This window comes from Myxine glutinosa, chromosome 5 (assembly GCF_964187855.1).
Source record: "Myxine glutinosa chromosome 5, kmMyxGlut1.1, whole genome shotgun sequence".
NCBI lineage: Eukaryota > Metazoa > Chordata > Myxini > Myxiniformes > Myxinidae > Myxine > Myxine glutinosa.
Genome location: NC_136265.1, coordinates 205,798,488 through 205,822,280, shown reverse-complemented (window position 1 = coordinate 205,822,280; position 23,793 = coordinate 205,798,488). Strand labels below are relative to the sequence as shown.

The following is a 23,793-nucleotide window of genomic DNA, read 5'->3' as shown; positions in this document are numbered from 1 at the left end:
GGATGTTATGTTTGCCGAGCGGAGGCACCGCGACCTAACAGTTTCCCCGATTCACCCGATTCACCCGCACGTTGGCCGTATCGCGCCACAGCTATTCAATATGGAAAAGACAAAGACAACGGATGTGAAGAAAAGGAATAAGAAGACGAAAAAAAGGTTGGCAATACTACTAAATTTATTTACTATTTACAGGCCCAAAATAACCAAGGAGAAGGAAAGATAAGAAAATAATATACAGAAGCTTTTAGAGACACAGTGAAAATACTAGCTTATACAGACTTAATTAACTACCCAGGACAGAACAAACAGAAACGGACTCACACGGGGAATTGCAGAGTGGATTGGCTGGAAGGAGAGGGAGGTCCAACGGGTCCGGCAGCACGATCGGTGCGTTGGGCAGCCGCCGTTCCTTCGCGGCCCTGCTCAAAACTGCCGTCCAGGCCCCAAGCGGCTGTCGAGTGTTGTTGCTGCTGTGGACGCTGCTGCTGCTGCTGCTGTGGATGCTGCTGCTGGCGAGCAAGGCGACGAATAGCAGGCTTTGTGCTTCCCTGGATGATCTCCTTTGAACAAGAATCGCTGCTGGATGATCTCTTCTCTTGGACAAGAATCGCTGCTGGATGATCTCCCTTCTCTCTCTTTGACCTCACAACCCAGCTCTTACCTGACAGGAGAAATACCATGATCATTAAGGTGGTGTTCTCAGGGCGAGGTCCACCCATTGCACTCCGGGTGGGTTGACCCTTGCGATTTCCCCAAATGTGGGAAACTCGACTGTACAATTTCTCTTGGACCCTTGCGCGCGCTTTTATAACGCCCCCGGCGATTCAGCCGCCGGCCTTCAGGACACGCCCATTGGTGTGCTCACCTCGGCCATGGTTGGTCGCGCGACCCTCTGGCTCCGCCCTTGATGACGACGGGCGGGCACGCCTTTCTTCCCCAACCCAAGCACATGTTCAATGGTGGCTTTGGAGGGGATGTAATTGCCAAATTGAGGCTTGGCCATGACGAAAGGGGAAATGGAGGTTTTTGGGAATGGGAATGAAGGGAATCTATCTATTTCACTTGGTGCAATGGAGGGTCATTTTAATGGAAGAAAAGGCCTTACCCTAAAACACATAATAAAGATATAAGCTACTGAACAAGGGTTTTATAGTGTCCTTCAATGGATGCTTTATGGAATTAACTACCGGAACGCCCTTCGACCTTTACACAACACTGGAGGCAGGAGGGGCCAGACTCAAGCAATAATAATAATACACACAATCAAAAAAATACAGTCCTCATATCCGCAACAATATATTGTTACGGATCTCCGACGTCGGCTCTCCCCTTATCAAGAGGGGGTTAATCCCCTTGTCCTTTTATCTGGCCGACGCGATCCTGGAAGTTATAACGTCCTTCCCGGCGCGGCGTTAGGTAGGGTTTTTAGGCCTAGGGATTCGCTACTACCTAAGTACTAACGCTGGCCGGAAACGAGGGAATAACTCCCGCCCGAATCACGGATATTGATGGAAACGCCGAGCGGATAGCGATCCGCGATCCGATCTGTTAACAAGTGACTAGACCCGATTCTAAGCGGTTGCAATCGTGCCACGTTTACCCAATGGAGAAAAGACTAGGATGATCGGATTAAGGAGAAACCAGAAAGAACAGGGCAATTTATTAACAAATGTACAAAGAAGAAGAGGAAACGAAAGAATGGACAAGAAAGAAAGAGGAAGGAAAAGTACACAGGGCAGCCTTAGACAGTCTTACTCTATTCCCTGGACACAGGCCCGATCACTCTCAGATTCGGTCTCAGACTCCAGACTCACACAGGGATGCAGATGGTTGGGTGGAAGGTCCGGCGATGGTGTCCAGGCTCCAGTCCGGCTCCGGTCCAGCAGACGAAACCCGGGAGGCAGCTCTCCATGTAGTGTAATGCGAGCGGACAATTATTTTGACGGGGAAAGGTAAACTTGGGCTATCGGCGTACATAATATGCATACCGGCGCTGTTGTACTGGCGTTTGTTGTTGTACGGTTTGACGCTTTGACACGCGCTACCGGTCTTACTCGCCCCAAACGCCCCCTCCCCAATGTCCTGCACACTGCGGTTCTTAGCAATGCGTGCCGCACGCTCGCCCTTCGTACAGTGGGTTGCCACAGCGCGTCCTTTGTAATACCAATGCTTGGCTTCAGTCTTCGGTAATGAGTGCTGCTCCGTAAGTTCTTATCACAAGCCAACCTCCCAAAAAGTCCTTCCAACCGTGATAAGTCTTCTGTGCACAGTCCTCTTAGCACGAGCTTCCTACGAGAGTCCTCTCAAAGGGTTTTGCGTGCGCGCTTTTATAACATAAGCCAGCGAACGCTCTCGAAGCCCAAAACCACGCCCTGTCAGGCGACCTCACCTCAGCCCTGGTTGGCTGGTGTTGGCTTACTGGCCCCGCCTTGATGGCTGGTTGACGTGGCCGCACCTTCATCCTGGCGCTCCGCCCCCTTTTCGGGCCTTACCTCGTGGGTTTCTGGGCTGGTTTGAGCGGAAGCCCAGCGAGGTTGCGAACGCTGCTGACTAAGGCGCGTAACAAATTGGGAAGGGCCATGGGGCAAAGACTGGAGCGCGCTTAATGGTGTCGCTTGGAAGGGAGGCTGCCAAAATGAACGGAAGGGCCTACTCTTATTTGATTGACGCAACGCAGATGCAACTATTGGAAAATAGCCTTATCTAAACACAGACTATGAAATAACTGACGTCCTATGGTGACCTACGTGTTGCTTGTGGCCTATCTATGGGGTTCAACCTTTAACCTTTAATGATGTTATCTGCGTGGGTTCTCAAAACCGCAACAATATATATATATATCTAAACAGAAATCGGGCGCTACTTTTGACTCACCCTTATATATATTATATACTTCCACATTGAAAAATAGAAGAGTTTCTGTTATGAACTATTCTTTGGAGCACTTAATGTACTGATTGTTACTCTCTTTCCGAGAAGTTTTTGAACCCCACGTAGATTGCAATGAGCTTGGTTCATAGGGCTTCACCCAGAGTAGCAACAAGCAAAGAGGCAAAATAAAAAGCGAAGTCCCCTGATACCCACCAAAAAAAAGAGTTTGTGACAAGGTTCACATTATTTAGAAATTGAAAAAAATGAAAAATTAACAGGATTGAATTTTGACGATGATGACGATGACAACATCCAAGAGCAGATGAAATTTCATCGTTCAGATTCATCTTCACAGATCATTTATCTGGTGGTATGAATTACTGTGTGCATTAAAAATAGCAGCATCATTGGCAGGGCTTCATCTGGGATTTATTTTTAAATGGAGCCATAACATTCGCCAAATTGAAAAAATGAAGCCACAAATTTTTCTTTTTGAGTCAGAGTCAATTTTTACCCTGCGCTCGCGAACCAAAAGGCAGGGTTAAGCATTTGGGTACGGAATTGCGTATCTGCATTTTAAAAATTCATTTTCTCAGCAACTGTTGGTCCGATTGACATGAAATTTTCACCATCGGAGGGCCTCCTCCTGTAGAATATTTTCGTGGATATTATGACGTCACAGGTCACGTGGTATGGGCGCCATCTTGGAAAAAACAAAAAACTTTGCACCTCTGTAATCTCAAAAACCGCCGCACAGAAATAATTGAGACAGGTCTCATTGCAAAGAACTCTCCATGCGGAATAACATATGTGAATGATGACGTCATTGGTGCCGTCTTTATGACGTCATAATTCGACAAGTAAAAAGCTTTATCCGATCAGGATGAAATTTCTTGAGCATCTTCTCGGTATAAATTGATGCAGAAATAAAATTATAATGACGTTGTAGGTCACGTGGTTCGGACGCCATATTGTTTTGAGTGAAAAGCCTGAAAAACCACTAAAATCCAATTTTCTCCTAAACGACTGAACAGATTGAGGCCAATCTTTGCAGGCAGAATCGCATACCCATGACGAACAAAAAGGTCAGTGAGCATGACGTCATGCATCACATGGTTTTGGAGTTATGATATTTTTAAGCATAAATTTTTAAAACCTAGCTCCTCCCTCATTTTTGATCCTATCGAAGGGAATCTTCACAGATGTGTTCGGCATATCAGTCTACTACAATGACCTTTTGGAATTTGCGATAGGTCACGTGGTTTGGCAGATACAAATAATTAAACGAAAATATAATTTTTTTTATAACTCTTGGACCGCTTCATTGATCGACATAAAACTTTATATTATAGTAGAGGTAATGAAGTTTAACATGTGTGCAAAATTTCAAGATTATTGGATGTACGGACTGGAAGCTAGAAGTTGTTATTGCGTGAAGAAGAAGAGTCTTCTAGAGTGGGCATGGAATTATTTATCACACTGCACATGATGAGCAGGCAAAGTACGGAGCGACCTCACGAGGTCATTTTGCCCTCAAATAAAATTCTGATTTCAGATTTGTCAATTGCTGAGGAATATTAACACATGACCAAAACAGATTTGGCGAAATTCCGACGTTTTTGACGAAAATATAAGATTTGTGTCTGCATTTCAGTAAAGTAAAGTGTGTGCCATGTCGGCGTTTGAAAACTTGAAACGTGGCTCATTGTAAATAACTCCATATGGGGAATAGGTGCTGTTAACGATGCCGCATTGGTGACATAATTATGACGTCATAATTCGACAGGGACAACGCTATGTCTGATCAGTTTGAAATTTATTGAACATGATCTATGCAACAATTATTTAGAGAATATAAATGTATGATGTCATCGCTCACGTGGTATGGCAACCATATTGGATAAAAAAAAGAAACGTTCAAAAATAGAAGAGTTGGGTCACACCAAGTTGACTGCGCAGGGTAAGTATTCTATGAATACCATCTAGTTCTTTTTTGTTTTGAGTTATTTCCCTTAATTTATCAATTGTCGGGCGAGTATTTAATCTGAGCAGGATGGATTGAAGTAACTGTTTTCTAATCATTGATTTGGTATATGATAAATATTGATTACTTCCAGACAGTAAATTGTCTTTATTGGAGAACTGTTACTGTTTGACGATGATATTTTCGATATTCTCTATACATACGTAAGTCGATATTGTCGATACCTACATAAGTTGATATTGTCGATACCTACATAAGTCGATATTGTCGATACCTACACAAGTCGATATTGTCGATACCTACATAAGTTGATATTGTCGATACCTACATAAGTCGATATTGTCGATACCTACACAAGTCGATATTGTCGATACCTACATAAGTTGATATTGTCGATACCTACATAAGTCGATATTGTCGATACCTACACAAGTCGATATTGTCGATACCTACACAAGTCGATATTGTCGATACCTACACAAGTCGATATTGTCGATACCTACACAAGTCGATATTGTCGATACCTACACAAGTCGATATTGTCGATACCTACACAAGTCGATATTGTCGATACTTATAAAAGTCTACATTGCTACATTTGACAAATTACACCTTTAATGATTTTCACCCTTTCATCAAAAATGTTCTTATCTTGAATAAAACAATTGCCAATCATTTTTTACCTCGACCATCGATGGTGGGCGTGGGTTATGTTTTCACCGCTCTATGTCTGTTTGTAACTTGTGAAAATCGAAGATTTCCCCCTTATATTGGTTGATCTTGTGCATTATTCTGTCTGTCTGTATGTCAATCGCCTGCAGGTCTCAATTTTAAACTGATCTTCACGAAACTTCACCAAATGGTAGAGTTGGTCATAATAAAGAAGCCTATTGATTTTGAGGTCAAAAGTTCAACATAGGCCAAAGGTCAACAACTTAGGTGGAATTTCTGAAATCCTCAATTTTCATCCGATTGACTTGAAATTTGAACAAAATTTGCATATCGATCACTGAATTCAACCACCAATTATTTTTGAGGTCTAAAGTGAAAAGGTCAACACAGGCTAGATTTCTAAAATCATCAGTTTTCATCTGATTGACTTGAAATTTGAAGAGCATTTGCATATCAGATCACTGCCTTCAACCACCCATTCATTTTGAGGTCAACATAGGCAACTTATTTTACTTATTTTATTTTAGGTATCTCGCAAGTATCGTGCTATGCACAACATATTTCTTCTTTGTGTGTTTGTTTTCTTGATACTTGCAAAATCGAAGATTTTTCAAGTATATTGCTCGGTTGCGTTTATTATTTGGCCCAAAATTTTTTTGGGACAAGTATGGTGATCATTCCAGTTTGTGTGTGTTTGTGTGTTTGTTAGTTGGCAATTTTTTTTTTTGTCCCCCGTCGCACCGCGGAGCGAAAGGGGGACTATCGTTTTGCCCTCTGTCCATGTGTGCGTCCGTCCGTGCGTGTGCGTGTGGGCGTGCGTGCGAACGTGCATCCGTGCGTGCATAAGCGAAGGACGGAATTCTAATTTGGTGTGCGGGTGCAACCCACGTCAAAATCCAAGATGGCCGCCGCCATGTATGTCTGACGCCATGTATGTCTGAACCTTGTGAGTGGAATATCTTGAAAAATAAGCGAAGTACCAACCTCTAATCTGGTGTGTGGGTGTATCTAGGCATAAGGAAGAACGCTATTGAAAATTGGGTCGCCACGTCAAAATCCAAGATGGCCGCCGCCATGTATGTCTGAACATTGTGAGCGGAATATCTTGAAAAATAAGCGAAGTACCAACTTCTAATCTTGTGTGTGGGTGTATCTCGGCATAAGGAAGAACGCTATTGAAAATTGGGTCGCCACGTCAAAATCCAAGATGGCCGCCTTGCGTCTTCCACTTTGTCAACTCACATCACTTGAACGACGGGGGACCTAGGCGTAACGCTTGTATATTGATCGCAAGTACGCGATCGCAAGTACGCGAATACGCAAGTATATTGATCACTCTGGTTTGTGTGTGTGTGTGTGTGTGTGTGTGTGTGTTTGTGTGTTTGTCTGTCCGCTCACTTATATTTGCCTGCAGGTCACAATTATAAATCGATCTTCACAATACTTCACCCAATGGTAGAGTTCGTGTTCCGACAAAATCCTATATATTTTTGAGGTCAAAAGGTCAAATTAGGCCAAAGGTCAACCACTTTTTGGTCAAATTTCTAAAATCCCCAATTTTCATCAGATTGACTTGAAATTTGAATAGGATTTACATATCAGCTTACTGAATTCAAACACCAACTATTTTTGAGATCAGCATAGGCCAAAAGGTCAACATAGGCCAAAGGTCAACAACAATTTCGAATTTCTAAAATCCTCAATTTTCATCCGATTGACTTGAAATTTGAATGGGATTTTCATGTCAGCGAACTGAATTCATCCACCAATTATTTAAGAGGTCAAAAGGATGTTCTACTGAGTGCCATTCTGCTTTGTTCTGTTTTGCCAAGTGTCACCCTATGAGTGATTTTTCATTTGTTTGTTTGTCACCGACCTACAGGTCACAATTCTGAACCGATCATCATGAAACTTCACCAAGTTGTAGAGGTCGTCACAACTGAGAAGCCTATTGATTTTGACGTCAAAGGTCATCTGGAGGTCAAATTTCTAAAATCGCCATTTTAAATCTGATTGACTTGAAAATTGAACAGCATTTGCACATTGAGTCACTACATTGGGAAACCAACTATTTTTGAGGTCAAAATGTCAACTAAAGATCAAACTTCCAAAATCATCAATTTGCATCTGATTGACTTGAAAATTTAACAGCATTTACATAGTGCCTCATTGAATTGGGAAACCAACAATTTTTTTTGGTAAGAAGGTCAAAGGTCAACTCTAGGTCAAACTAAAATCATCAATTTTCATCTAAAAATCATCACTTTTCATCCTATTGACCCGAGCTTTGATCAAGATCGTCAATTTTGATCTTGATGAAATAGACAATTTGCTGGACCAATTGCAACCTTTTTTCAGGGGGGGGGGGAGTGGGGGGGATGAGGGGGTGGATTTTGTGCTCTGCATGATGACTTCCTGTTTGTTTGTCTGTTTGTTTGTCTGTGAACAGGATATCTAAAAAAGGTTGTGGATGGATTTTGATGAAATTTGGTTTTGAGTTTGGGTCTGTGACAAGGTAGAATCGATTCGATTTTGGTGAAGATTCAAATCCGGATCCGGATTCGAGAAATATTTTTTTTTGGAAGTGGTTCTTCACTATTGAGAGATGGGAACAAAACAATATGTAGCATGATATTTTAAAAAGTTGTGATTTTGGTTTTGGTTCAGGTCCAAATCAGTGGAATACAAAACGTAAACTGTTCGTGTTCAGTCTGGCGGAGGTGTGCTCTCTACCGAGTGCTTGTCTATTCATTTGTATATTTTTGTGACAATAGCGAACTCAAGCTTATGTCCTAATTTGTATTGCAATAAATTAACCCTGGCTGCATCCCACAATCCCCTGCGGTAAGCGATGTGACGTCAATAGATCTGGAAGCCAATTCCTGTTTTTTGTTTTTTTTAAACTCTTGCACCACAAAATTTTCAAAACTTGAATTTACCAAATTTTATATATTTACATTTTCATGTGTGACCTAGAGTCGCATGTATCAATCTTGTATTTGATATCACCATTAATTTTGTTATTTTTTATTTATTTAATTAGATCAAAGCATACAACATAACTATGTCGCACGAAATAAGAACTTTCTATCTGTTGCTTTATTCTGACGTTGATAAATGCCCCCTGTCCTCTTATAAATCTTGCCTTGAGTACGACATGTAATGTTCTCCAGCTTTTACCATTTAAGGTGATGAGTCAATCTCTGTGCTCACTAATTTAGCATCGTGTTGTGGATACTATTACTGTATGTTTACCTTCCTCAAATTTAGGGTCACCATTTATAAATACTGCTGCTTACCAATTGTATTTTGTTGAGTTTGGTCACTTTTTGGACAAAACCTGCAGAGTTCATCGTCTAATTGTTCAAAGATACATAGTATATTTTATCCTGTGTCCTCCAAGTCTACAAGTGGTCTTTTTTTACCTCCCTTAACCCCACCTGCACAAAACCCTCCTCATTTCAGGTTATTGTGTTTCCTCCTCTCCTCTTTTCTTGTTGGTTCATTCCCTTGCTTGTGTCCAACTGTGGCCCCACTGTACCCTTCTCATTACCTTGCCATATTACCCTCTCTCATCTTGCTCTTCTATGAGAAAATATTTAATAAAAAAAATTAAAATGAAGGTTCGACCAACATAAAAATGTTCGGAGATATCCACCATAAAGGATCACAAGGTGCTGACCCCTCTAGGGCTTTTCCCCTCATTTGGGAGGTCCATAATGTCAGACATGAGATCAGGGCCGTCTTTCTGGACATATCTCATTCTTTCAATACAGTCTGGAATCCTGCCTTGCTCTGCAAACTCTATGCCTATGGAATCCAAACAAGGCCAACTCCACTCTTGGGTTACTGACATCCTCTACTCTTGTAGCCAACGTGTGGCTCTCAACGGAATCCTCTCATCCCCTCACCCTGTCAAGGCTGGAGGGCCTCAAGGTAGTGTTTTTGGCCCAGTCCTATTCCTGATCTTCATAAATGATCTCTCTGACTCTTTGGAAAATCCCCTTTATCCATTTGCTGATGACTCCTTATATATTTGCTGATTACTCCTCCATCTGCCGTGACATCCCTCATCCTTCCGATAGGCATGCTGTAGCCTCTTCCCTCTCGTCAGACCTTGAAAAAATATCACAAGCTGGTCAAACACCTAGAATATGTCTTTCAATCCCAATAAATCTCACACTCTTACTCTCTCTCCGAAACGACCATCTGTCAAACCCTCCTATCTACTTCATTAACAATCGTCTTGAGGAAGTTCAGTCACTCAAATTCCTGGGTCTCACTATGAGCCATGATCTTTCTTGGGTAAATCAAATTCCTAAATTGGCCTCCAAAGCCAGCTGTCATACAAAACCATCTGATGGACCAATTGGGCATCCTCCATCATACAAAGTCCTTCCTTGGCACATCTGAACTCCTATCCACCTACAAGACCTTCGTCTGCAGCTTGATGGAGTACCGCTCTCCCTTCTCAGTTGGCAACCTTGCCTCACACCTTGCACAGCTTGATGCTATGGAAAAAGCCTTCAAATTATTGGAATCTCCCACATTGAACCTGAGCCTTTCACTCTCCCATCACAGACAGGTCGGTGGTTTCTCTGTCTTCTACTGCCTAGTTTTTTGGTGTTGCACCCTCTGCCCCTTCTGCGCTCTGTGCCCCCTCCCCCAAGTTTTTGCAGGGCACACACGGTCCACCATCAACCCCCTTCCGGTGAAACTCCCAAAATCCGGCATCACTGCTCACCACCACACATTTGTTCCTCTTTTTTTTCCTGCCTGTGTAATAAACTTCCACATTCTCTTCAATCTCATTCTTACCTCCAGGTCTTCAAGACAATTGTTCACCATCATCTCAGATAATTCCCCATCAAAAACCATGATCCTTCGTGTACCTGTTAACCCCACCTCCAAGCCCTCCTCCTTCCAAATTTCCAGTTTTTCCTTCCAAGTCTCCCTGTATTTTATCCTTCAACTCCACTGTTGGTGTCCCACCTCTCTTTCCTGCTCCTTTTGTTTTGTTACGTCCTGATCCATACGATGTTCTGCAGTAGCTCTTCCACGAGCCTTGACTTTGTATACAAAATAAATCAGAGCAAAAGAGCACCCAGTATCGCATGTATAAATCTCCTCTTTTGCTCTGATGAAAGGAAAGCCTGAGACCTCATCTCCTTGTAAATCCTGTGCGGCAGATAATTCCAACAATTTTATTCTCATGCTTTGATTATCTTGGGCCACCAATGCAGACCACTAGTTTTTTTTTCTTTTTTTCTGAAATTAGCAACTACATTTTTACCACCAACTTAGCTTCCCAGTGAGACTTCATTTTAGAAAGATGTTTTGTCAGAATAAGACGTGATGTCACTGAATTATGCATCACGAACTAGAGCTATGAACTTAATCGGAGGTTTAATCACTGCGTTGATATGATTCAATATCTGTTTGCCGAGCTTTAATTATTACTTCAAAGCTATTGACATTTTTTTTGTTTGTTTTTTTTGTATACAAGATCGAGGCTCGTGTAAGAGCTAACATTGATCACAAAAAGACAAACTGACACATAAAACATAAAACATAAAACATGATAAAGGGAGCGGGAGAACAAGATGGAGAGCAGGGACATCGGGAGATCTGTGGGAGGGAGAGGGCTTCGGGGGAGGAGATCATTGCTGAGCATATCTTCCTCATTGCTGAGCTTGCCACCACTTACTAATCATGCAAGTGTTGTTGTGTGGCACTTCTTGCAGGTTTTGGATTCAGGAATTCCCTGCGGCCTTCAACCTAGACACCCAGCTTGCTGGCCTCATGATGGAGTTTAAAGAAGAGGCGCGGAGCCAGGGTGGAGAACAACATGGAGCTTTACTGGATATTTCTGCTGTGTAAGAATAGGATGCATGACTTGAGGATAAAGGGAAGGCCTTGAAAGGAAATGGCATTCACGTGCATATAGTCCCAGCAAATGATGTTGATAGGATGATGTACTGTGCACACAGTCCGTCGTACGAATGGATGCGCCGTGTGACACGACCGAGCAATACCTGCCGTGGCAGGAGAAAGGTATCGCTGCTCTTTGACCACCTTGAGCCTGAAGAGTTGGCTGAACACTTGACATACATGGAGCACAAGGTTGTGCGTCGCATTGGGGTATGTCTTTTTGATATCGATAGAACACTGTCTTCTTCATCCGCATTGGAATTCTAAACTGGTGATCGACTCTGCAAAGGACCAATGTCAATGTAGAAAATTGGATTCTTTTTTGATTTTTGTTCATGGCAAAAATATTGTCGGTTCAGTGGAAATTGTCTTTATTTTTTATTTTTATTGATGATTTTTATATTATTGATGATTTTTAATTGATCGATTGATAGAATGTTCACTGAAGTGAAGTTATTGTATTAAATATTAGAAGAGCCTAACACTGATGGACCAATTAGTCATTACGCATTTTGCTGCTTGAAGGAGAAGGTGAGGAGGAAGGGGAGGTAGGTAGAGGATGTGGGAAGTAGGAGTAGTGGAGTGGGGAGGGAGGGAAGGGGAGGAGGAAGGGAAGGGAGGGTGGGGTGAGAAATGGAGGGGGAGAGATATACTGCACATACATATTTTTGGTGGAGGGGAAGGGGCTTTGGTAGGCCACTCCATTTAAGGGGGGAGAGAGCTGGGAAGGAGGCCAAATTTACCTGTGCAAAGAGTGTTTTAACCTCAGCGTTGCCCAGGTAGAGAGGGAAATTGTAATACCCTCTGCCACCACCGCCATGTGGTGCTACACGGTACACATATACATGGAGAATTTATGTCCCTTCTCCCAGCCACCCACATCCCCGCGTGAGGTCGCGGCCACATAGCCTATGTTACCCCCCACACAAAGTTGTATTTCTACCCCAAGTTTGGAGTTTGTGGCCGTGCATAAGGAACAAAGGCAGAAAGATAGCCACAGAGAGACAATGGTGTTTATGTATATATATATATATATATATATATATACATATACATATATATATTTATGTCCATATATATATATATATATATATATATATATATATATATATATATATATATATATATATATATTACCGCGCGGACCCTTCGGTTAACACCAGGGCTCGCGGATGGACCAAAACGGATTTACTTGAAGCGACGACCAAACACGGATTCGGCTATAAAACGCGGGAGGAAGAAGGAAAGTGGAGGCTGTGGCAAAAGCACGTACCTGTGGAAGGCGAACCGATGGCAGCTTCGATCCTGCAGGGAAATTAATGAACTCACAAACGACAAGATTAGAAGGTACAAAAATAAAGATTTATTCACGGAACCCGAAACAATGAAACGCGACGGTAATCAAATAAAGGGCCTAAATTGGGATCCCACACACCTCACTTCAGAAACGAGACACAGGAAGGAATTTCAAAAAGAAAACGTTCATTATGTAATTGTGAATGTCGTGCGTCCTTACCTGTTCTGTCGTCTTGCGTCTCCAAGCTCCGCTGCACACCACCAGGTCCCTCGATCCAAACTCCAAAGCACCACGAATGCCCGAGTCAACGCCCACTCCAGGCACCTCGTCAACCGCCCACAAGGTCCGTGCACCACTCCAAGCTCCAGAAGCACCGATCGCACACGAGGCCCCAAAGCACCAAAAGCACCACTCCAAGCACCACACAGATGGTGCACCAACGACCACCAGGACCTCTAAATACCAAGAAGGACCGCAAGAGCTTCAAACACACCGAGACAGCCAGAAAGCACAAGGGTTCGAGCTGGACGTGCAAGAGGGCCAGAGGGACGTGCTGCGCAAGAGAGAACTGGATGTGCAAGAGGGCAAATGTCGTTCGGCGCGCCCTGATATAACCTTGCGGCGGTGACGTCAGCCTTGGCGCGCCACCCAATCAGTGCCCTCCAACGAACCACAGGTTCCCTGTGGCGTGGTCATAGCTCATGCTACTCGATGTGGCTAGGCCTGCCAGAGGTGTAGCTGGCTGCGGCCCATGCGGCGGTGCCCCGAACTGGCCTCTTGCCCGTTTTCTTCCGAAGTCCTTGTCAGGGAAGGGAATTATTTAATGTTGTACTAAGGGCCTGTCTAAGTGTCTAAATGAGTGCATTGCCATAACGGACAAAGGTTTGATTACCAGGTGTGACGCACAGGGATTTATCTTTAATCCCTAACTATCTAACACTTGAACATCCTGGTATGTTCACAAGCATACATGTTAACCCGACAAACCAGACTAACATAGAACTTATTACAAGGTAGATTCCCTATCGCGACAGACGAAGCATGTTACCTATTCAGATCTACAGGACTGTAGATATTGCTTTACCCTACCGATATAACACCCCCCCCCCCCCCCCCCCCCCGGAACGGTAGCTCCTGCTAGGTTCACTGCAGGCGCTACCATTCCAGTCTTAACACTTACTGTCTCACACTTACTTAGTCTATGAAATAAATCAGGAGGGCTGTGGGAAGTGAGCCGGACTTCCTACCTATTCTCCTTAACATGCTAATCACCTTAACAATCATGCAAGTATGTAAATTTCAAATATTCGTTGTTCGTGCGGAGGGAGGAAACAAACAACACACAAAATCTACTTCACCACAACCCTTAGCCTTATAAAAATTCACAACTCTAATAAACATTTGTACATACCCCGGTCTACAGACCGCGTCCCCCGGTGGATGCCACAAGACACAACCTTACCTGTGGGGCCATCCCAATGCACCCCTAAATTTCCACGGGCCATGTCCAGGTGTTACAGGTGAGTGACATGGCTCGGTGGATTTCGCCCACATTCATGCAACACAAACCCCTTATCCACTCATACTCGTTCCAGAACTCATCACTACACAAAATCATTTCAAAGCACATATTTCACCCCCCTGCAGGACCATGGCAATGATGTCATATACATGTGTGCATTTCTCAACGAGGCAGCGGGGGAGGAACCGCACAAGTAAGATGGTGGGGGCGCTTCAGGCTGTGGTGCCCGCAGTCCCAAAACAAGTCAACCGATGTACAAGTTCATTGCCCCCCCCTCCCCCCTTTACCTCTTGGCCCTGGTAGCCCAACAGCCCTTTCCGCCGTTACCCCGCCGGTGAGGGTCTCCACACCCCAGGCTCCTTCCTGGCGTCCTGCTTCCGCGCAGCTCCACGGGTCGCCGGGGTCTCCTTTACCCCACGGCGCCCAACCAGACCCTCCACCGACGAGCTCCAATTTCCAGATACCACCGGCTGCCAGGGGTAATTGCCGCAGAGGGGAGGGGGGGGGGGCACAGGCATCGCTCCTCAGAGCCTGATCTGTACCTGCGGACACACACACCTTCCCTACCCACAAGATCCTAAAACACATTTCTTCCCCCGCTGCCATTCAATTTTCCAACACAATTCCAGAGAAGATGGTTCAAAAGGTGTTACAAAAAGTTGCCATGGCCTGCTTCATGTGAAATCCCCAATTCACAGTTTACCATTACATTTCCAAGAGCACATTTCAAAACTCACCAACCATCACTCATCCTCCACCATCTCCACTCTCCCGACCACATGAAAACACATAACCATAACACTAACACAAACACCACCCACAAGACTCTGTGGCACACATTCCATCCCCCTCACCGGCCATGTCATCACTCTCACCCGCCCCCAACTCCCAATTGCATGTCCCAATTTCCATAAGCAAGTCCTGAAGCCTGGGACAGTAAACATCAAGGCCTTACCTCTACCTTGATATACAGGTAACTACGGTTGGTCAGGTCCAAAGTGCCATCCACCCTTCAAAATCCCAAAATTTATCATTGGGCCTACCAAATTCGTTGGTGCACCAATGACCACCAGGACCTCTCAATACCAAGAAGGACCGCAAGAGCTTCAAACACACCGAGACAGCCAGAAAGCACAAGTGTTCGAGCTGGACGTGCAAGAGGGCCAGAGGGACGTGCTGCGCAAGAGAGAACTGGATGTGCAAGAGGGCAAATGTCGTTCGGCGCGCCACCCAATCAGTGCCCTCCACCGAATCACACGTTCCCTGTGGCACAGTCATAGCTCATGCTACTCGATGTGGCTAGGCCTGCCGGAGGTGTAGTTGGCTGCGGCCCATGCGGCGGTGCCCCGAACTGGCCTCTTGCCTGTTTTCTTCCGAAGTCCTTGTCAGGGAAGGGAATTATTTAATGTTGTACTAAGGGCCTGTCTAAGTGTCTAAATGAGTGCATTGCCATAAGGGACAAAGGCTTGATTAACAGGTGTGACACACAGGGGTTTATCTTTAATCCCTAACTATCTAACACTCAGACATCCTGGTATGTTCACAAGCAGACATCTTAACCCGACAAACCGGACTAACATAGAACTTATTACAAGGTAGATTCCCTATCGCAACAGACGAAGCATGTTACCTATTCAGATCTACCTGACTCTAGATATTGCTTTACCCTACCGACATAACAATATATATATATATACGTAGTGTGTTCAAAAAGTATCCGACCTTTATTTTTCGTGCGTAAAAAAGAAGAAGCTAGGGAGGCGTTGATTGGTGCACGTATGTAGGCGACCCTAATGCACACGCGTGAATTTTTTCCCACCTGCGGCCTGCAGAAGCTGTCATTCGACGGCAGACCGCCGATGAGTGAGGACATGTAAGTGAGCGCCGTCGGATTTTCGTTTTTGACAAAATGACGGAAAAACTTGAACAACGCTACTGCATCAAATTTTGTGTTTTTTGGCCTCGGGGATGTTGGATGCTTCCATTGTGATGACTGCAACTTGGTTTCTGGGTCGTACCCATAAACCCAGGACTCATCGCCAGTGATCACTGTGTTGAGGAAGCTGGGATCGCTGTTCACAGTCTCCAGCATGTCCTGTGCGATCTCCAAACGGAGTTGCTTCTGCTCAATCGTTAGCAGCTTTGGTACGAACTTCGCTGAGATTCTCCTGAAGCCCAAATCCTCCTTCATAATGGAATGAACGGTGTTGAATCTTGCGGATCGTTTCCACTTGGGAATCGCCAAGCTTTACACAAAATTTGATGCAGTAGCGTTGTTCACGTTTTTCCGTCATTTTGTCAAAAACAAAAATCCGACGGCGTGTCATCACTCATCGGCGGTCTGCCGTCGAATGACAGCTTCTGCAGGTGGGAAAAAATTCACGCGTGCGCATTGGGATCGCCTACATACGTGCACCAATCAACGCCTCCCTAGCTTCTTTTTTTTTACGCACGAAAAATAAAGGTCGGATACTTTTTGAACACAGTAGTATGCATGTCTGAGTAACAGCGACACCGATTGGTTATTCAGTCATGACGTCATTGGTTTTCTGAATGCCCATTGGTTGACTCAGTCACTGTCCCAGGCTCCGATAGGCTGAAGCGATATATATATAAGATTGAATCCGATATATATATATATATATATTTTTGGTTTCAATACAAAAAAAAATCTTTTTTTGTAAATGTCACGTTGGCACCTGAATGTGGCTTAGCAGGTAGGAAATGCTAGGGGGTTAAACAAAAGTATATGCAACAAAAACATCACAGCACAGAGAAAAATATATGACACAAAGTGGACACAAGGTGTCCGACAATGTTTGTACGATTGCAACAGAGGCTAGAAAACTTCGCAATGCGGGATATTATGTTCTCTATGATCTGATTATTATTATTATTGCGCATCATCACGTCATTGGGGTTTCTGCATTTTGCAAACCATGTGTGCGATGACTGAAAAATTGGTGTTTTCACTTAGGACAGCAAAGCAAATTTTGATTGGCTCAGATCGTCCAATCGGCGAAGCGTTAATTAAGAGAGGACGCATGTGACACATACTCAGCAGCAATAAGTGGGAAGCCTGATTCGAGAATCAGTTTCATGGAGTAAAGGAATTTTTTTTCCAAAAAATACTTGGATTTCGTCAATAGTTTATTGTCACCACGTTTTCATATATGCAGAATCCTTTTACCAACTATGTGATACGAGCAAATTTGGGTCGTCCCCCAGCCTAAACTCTCAGGGCTACGAAAAAGTTTTTCCCCACCTAAAACCTTGCCGTGTAGCCCCCAGGTACAACCAACAGTGTTCAACCCATTCTGTCAACTTGTTCAGAAGTGTAGAGAAGTCAAACAAAGCAAACAATCCATCTCTTCTCTCAAATTCCATCAATTCAAATCAAATCAATTCATCAAACATCAAAACATTCCATCTCTTGCCTTCCCCCATCCAAAACCTTGATCTTTTCTACCTCCGTTAATTCACCCCAGATCCACTTTTTTGAAATTCCGACTTCGTTCCTGGAAGTCCTAGCAGTGTCTATGTGTTTTATACTTCTCCCACCCTCCCCCTACCCCCTTCCCACGCATCCTCCCCCCAAGCCCTCTCCCTCCCACAGATCTCCCGATGTCCCTGTTCTCTACTGTTGTACTTGTGTTCTTCCCTCTCTTTCCCCATCTTGTCTCTCGCTCCCATTATCTTATGTTTTATGTGTCCGTTTGTCTTTTTGTGATTAATGTTAGCTCTTACACGAGCCTCGATCTTGTATACAAAAAACCCCCAAAACAACAACAAACAACTACTGCTTCTCAAATTAGATAGAACTTGTGGTTGTGGGGCCTGCTTGAACACTGTAAGCACACTTTGATGAGTCTTCCACATGTGAAACACCAGGGTGACAATTTATTAGTGGAGATTCAAATCCAGGGTATATAGCTCAAAGACAAGTGTGCACAACTCCAAGCTATCTTGCTCACACCTGCAGTACCCACGTGAAAATAGATATTCTCTAAATACATGAAAATGGTCAGTCATAAACCCCTTTAAGAATACATTGGACATCCCAAACTCCCTGGAGTAAAATGCTCTTTGCTGATGGAACTTGTTGTAGTTTTTTGAAAAAGGAAAAATCTTGATGTCCTAAAAGTTTTGGTTGTGTGCTTCGGGTCAATGAGATGATGAGATCTTAGGGTTTCCATATGGGTATCTATAAAACTACCCCGACTTCCTGTGTCGGAGTGGCGACCCGACCAGGATTGTAACCCGAGGCAAATAAACTGCTTTGGGTGAGCCGACACTCTGTAGGGAGCGTGACACATGATCTGATCTGAAATCATGAGTAAAAGGTGGGGTAGGGAGGCAAAGGTGCGTGGATGAGGGTTGTGAGAGCAGAGTGAGGAGAGGAAGTAAATAAGTCATGATTAGTCATGAAAAAACACGTCAACCTCGGCTGATTTATTGGAAGAGGCGTGTCCGTGTGTGTCACGCTTTTTCACAGCCAATAAGAATGAAGTGTCATTTTTCACAGCCAATAAGAATGAAGTGTCTTGCTGAATTGTCTTTGTCTGGGGATTGAGCCAAATTTGACACCTCACAGGCCAGAAACTTCAACCACTCTGCCACATACAGATTGACATGGCCATTGCTATCAGTTTTTTATTATTATAAAGAGCCCGCCATTAGGGATTGGAGGAAGAAGAAGCAGGACTTGGAGTGTCGCTGTAAAACATAAACAAACAAACAAACAAACAGACACTTTGCGAAATACCGTACTTAGAGAATGATAAATGAAGAAATATATGTATATATATATATATAAGGACAGAATAATAATAATAATAATAATTCATTTATTTTGTATAGCGCTTTTCATGAAGCCCAAAGGCGCTTTGACAGAGTGCAAAACATAATGCATAACAAAACATGAAAACAACAATTGCAAAAAGACAAGAATCAATAGGGAAATATTTAAAGCAAAAGGAGGGAGAAGGAGAAGTGATAGTCAGGGGTTAAATGCTGTGGGTTGAATGTTGAATGCAGTGCTGAACAGGTGGGTCTTGAGTGATGTTAAGAATAATAATAAACGTCAACGATGTTAAGAATAAAAAGAAAAAATAATAATAAATAATAATAAGAATAAACAATAATAATAATGATGACGACCTTCTTTTCCCCTGTTTTTATTCCTTCGTTATAAAAAGATCCTTCGTTTTTCGGGCCTAGTTCACTTCATCGTACATCGTGATTGAGATTCGTGCTTCCCTAAACGTCATTTGTCCCCTCCGTATCTAACCTTGTGTTTTACCTGCCTCCTTTAACCCCTAACCATTACCCCCACACTCTCCCTGAAAGGGAATATGTTCGCTTGTGGGTTTTATGGCGGCGCGACATAGTAAACGCATACTCAAAGTCCTGCGTCCTCTTCCTCCTATCTGCAAAGATGGGCTTTTTGGTAGTTGTAGTAATAATAATAACTGCATTTACTTCTGCAACGATAATACAAGTTGTTGTTTCGAATTTGTACTTGGCATCCATTAGGCTACTCCACTTTTGGGTCTGACCCCAACTGTCCTCATAATATTTCCCCATTTCCTTATATTTTTCTCTATTTCCTCTTTGTGTCTTTTGGGCAAAGAATTGTTTTGTTCTGATAAACTGTATTTAATAAAATAAAATAAAAAGAAGAAGTAGAAGCTGCATGGTCGAAAAATACTTCTCTGACCACACAGGAAAGACTAGATAAGACTGCAGCAGGTGGGGAGGTGGTGATAAAAGATAGGGTAAGGTAGGCCTCGAGGTGGTATTCTGGGTCACACTCCTGTCCAGTTTGTCTGGCCCAATATAATTGATTCGTTTCAAACATTAAGTTTCATCAAACCTTGTAAAATACAATTTTACATGAACTATAAATAAATCAGACTTTAGTGTTTGCAGAGTTTTATTCATATGTTTCCGTTAATGTAGGAACATCGTAATGCTCTGAGTTCAATTCAAATGTGATGCTCAAGAGGGTGAGGGGACGGGGTATTCATTCTATTATATCAAATAAGGCAATGGTATGTATGTATGTATGTATGTACTCGTATGTATGTATGTGTGTGTATGTATGTATGATTGTATGTATGTATGTATGTATGCATGCATGTATGTATGTATGTATGTATGTATGCATGCATGCATGTATGTATGTATGTATGTATGTAGATATGTATGTAGGTATGTATGTATGTAATGTGTATGTGTGTGTGTATGTAGGTATGTATGTAATATGTATGTATGTGTGTAATATGTATGTATGTGTGTATGTATGTATGTGTGTATGTATGTATGTATGTATGTATGCATGCATGTATGTATGTAATGTGTATGTGTGTGTGTATGTAGGTATGCATGTGTGTAATATGTATGTATGTGTGTATGTATGTATGTGTGTATGTATGTATGTATGTATGTATGCATGTATGTATGTATGCATGTATGTATGTATGTGTGTGAATGCAGGTATGTATGTATGTATGTAATGTGTATGTGTGTGTGTATGTAGGTATGTATGTATGTAATATGTATGTATGTGTGTATGATGTATGTATGTGTATATGTATGTATGTATGTGTGTATGTATGTATGTATGTATGTATGTGTGTGTGTGTGTATGTAGGTGTGTATGTATGTATGTATGTATATATGTGTGTATGTATGTATGTATATATGTGTGTTTGTATGTATGTATATATGTATGTATATATGTGTGTATGTATGTATGTGTGTATGTATGTATATATGTATATATGTGTGTATGTATGTGTGTGTGTGTATGTATGTATGTATGTATGTATATATATGTGTGTATGTATGTATGTATGTATATATGTATGTATATATGTGTGTTTGTATGTATGTGTGTATGTATGTATGTATGTATGTATATATGTATGTGTGTGTATGTATGCATGTATATATGTGTGTATGTATGTATATATGTGTGTATGTATGTATGTATATATGTATGTATATATGTGTATTGTGTATGTATGTATGTGTGTATATATGTGTGTATGTATGTATGTGTGTTTCATGGCCTTGGAGTTATGGTGGAGACACCCACACATATTGCCTTTTATTATTATAGAAGACGAGCAGAAGTACCCGGCATTGCCGGGCGGGGGAGGGGAGGGGAGGGGGCAGGGGAGGGGAGGGGAACGGGGTGGGGAGGGGAGGAGAGGGGGGGGAGGGGAGGAGAGGGGGGGAGGGGAGGAGAGGGGGGGAGGGGAGAAGAGGGGGGGGAGGGGAGAGGAGGGGGGAGGGGAGGAGAAGGGGGGGAGGGGATGAGAGGGGGGAGGGGGAGGGAGGAGGGGGGGAGTGGGAGGGGGGAGGGGGAGGGGGAGTGGGAGGGGGAGGGGGCGGGGGAGGGGGGAGGGGGAGTGGGAGGGGGAGGGGGGAGGGGAAGGGGGGAAGGGGTAGGGGGAGGGGGAAAAGGGAGGGGGAGGGGGAAAAGGGAGGGGGAGGGGAGAAGGGGAGCGGGGTAGGGTGGAGGGGGAAGGAAGGGGGAGGGGAGGACGGAAGCTCTGACGCTCGGAAGCTCGGAGGACAGGGGCTTCTGCTTCTGCTGCTAATCCCTCCCCCTCCCCCTCCTCCCTCGCACAAATTACACCGTGAAGGCCCAATGGCCATGTCTATGCCACAAATCAAGTACGTGAGCGAGTCGGGCGCACTGAATTGAAAATATATAGAACGCTCATACTCCGTGAAAAGTGAAGCCAACTGGCGGCGGGGATGGAACATCACGTGATCGCTCTGAGCGAATCAGCGCGCTGCTCTGCCACCGGTCAGAATCTGTGAATAATATTCCTCGCTGAAAAAAAATCTATGTGAAACATGCTACTATCTATGCTAAATCATGCTGAATCATGCTAAATGCTAAAATCTATGCTACTTGCTGTGAGTTTATGGCGGCAAGGAACATCACGTGATCGCGTCACGAACATCATTCGTGATCACGTCATCACGTGATCGTGATCGTCATCAATGAGCGCGAATGAGCGAATCAGTGCGCTGCTCTGTCACCGATTCAGAATTCCGTGTATAATATTCCTCGCTGAAAAAAATATGGATCTAAAGATGAAAGAAAAAAAAACCTATGTGGTGTGAATGGCAATGTTCCTCGCTGAAATGTGAAAAAACGCAATCGCTTTTCGCTCTGAAATACGTGCGAACGCGTAACTGAGTTAATGGCGGCAAGGAACATCACGTGATCGCTCTGAGCGAATCAGCGCGCTGCTCTGCCACCGGTCAGATTCCGTGCATAATATTCCTCGCTGAAATGCGTTGAGGTAAAAATATGGTAAAAAAATATTATGAAATATTTTTTTTTAGCTCGGCCATGTTCTTCCCAGGCTCAATGGCCATGTCTGTGCCAAATATCAAGTACGTGAGCCTCTCCGTTTAGGAGTCTATCGGTAACATTACACACACACACACACACACACACAAACTGTGTTTTATATATATAGATATCCTTTGTGCATATCTCGTGCGATTGAGTTTTACAGGTGACCGTGATGGGTGGTAAGGGGTTTTTAAAGCTTGAAGTGGAGAGTGGATTGGCATTCTCCCAAACAGGACTTAAACCTATGTAATAAAAGGTATTTATCTGAGGTCATTCTTTACTTTTAACGACATGTATATATGCACCAGGAAGAAGATCAGTGGTTTTGTGTCGTTTATTGTCACATATCCTTTATGCATATGTCACGTGATTGTGAGTTGGACACGCATCCGTGACAGGCTATGACCTTCATGTATACATATATTTTCTGCATATCTCGTGGGATGGACATTAAGGCGGACGCCCCGTCTGCCAGCATTAGTCGGTGGACGTTAAAAATTCCACAGTGTCCTTCGTGAAGAGTATGCTGTCTGTGGCTCATGGCACCCTGGACAAATTCCAAACTTCTGCCCTGACTTCCTGTGTCGGAGTGACGACCCATCCAAGATTGTAATCCGAGCCAATAAATTACTTCAGCACAACTGACACTCCAGGGAGAGCATGGTATTGGGTACATGATAATGACCATTTCTTTATCACAAATTCTTTCTTGCTTAATTTTAGGCAGGATATTAATTTTGTCCAAGGGACAATCACAAAGAAACTAGCAAAGGATGTTGTGATTGTTTACATTCCCAAGTGGTTGCAGATCATCCTACAAGTTTCATATTTCACCAGGAAGGCGGCGTTCACTGCAATCCATGGGCCCCTGTTGGAATAATAATTGTTCATTGTCAGTTTTATGGTTCAATATGTGCTTCTGCCTCATACCTTAAGCCCCCATATTTGTGTTGTTGGTAGTTTACAGATTACCAGAGTTACGTGCTGCGTGGATGCCTGGAGGAGAATGCGACACTAGAGCGTTCTATCAGCCTCTTCAATGGCGTGTCCCAGTGGGTGCAGATCATGGTCCTGAGCAAACCCACAGCCCTTCAACGTGCTGAAGTTATTACCAAGTTTGTACACGTGGCGAA

General features: G+C 43.5%; 1 protein-coding gene and 1 pseudogene across 1 annotated transcript in view; both read left to right on the top strand.

Moving 5' to 3' along the window:
* LOC137426465 (ras guanyl-releasing protein 3-like) overlaps positions 1–23,793 on the top strand; it is a 309,201-nt gene that overhangs the window by 231,740 nt on the left and 53,668 nt on the right. Inside the window, exons 5-6 of the mRNA XM_078779402.1 lie at positions 11,272–11,403; positions 11,518–11,668. Of these exons, the coding sequence (XP_078635528.1) occupies positions 11,272–11,403; positions 11,518–11,668 (283 nt within the window). The remainder of the gene's footprint in view (positions 1–11,271; positions 11,404–11,517; positions 11,669–23,793) is intronic.
* Positions 654–807, top strand: LOC144892468 (U1 spliceosomal RNA; annotated as a pseudogene).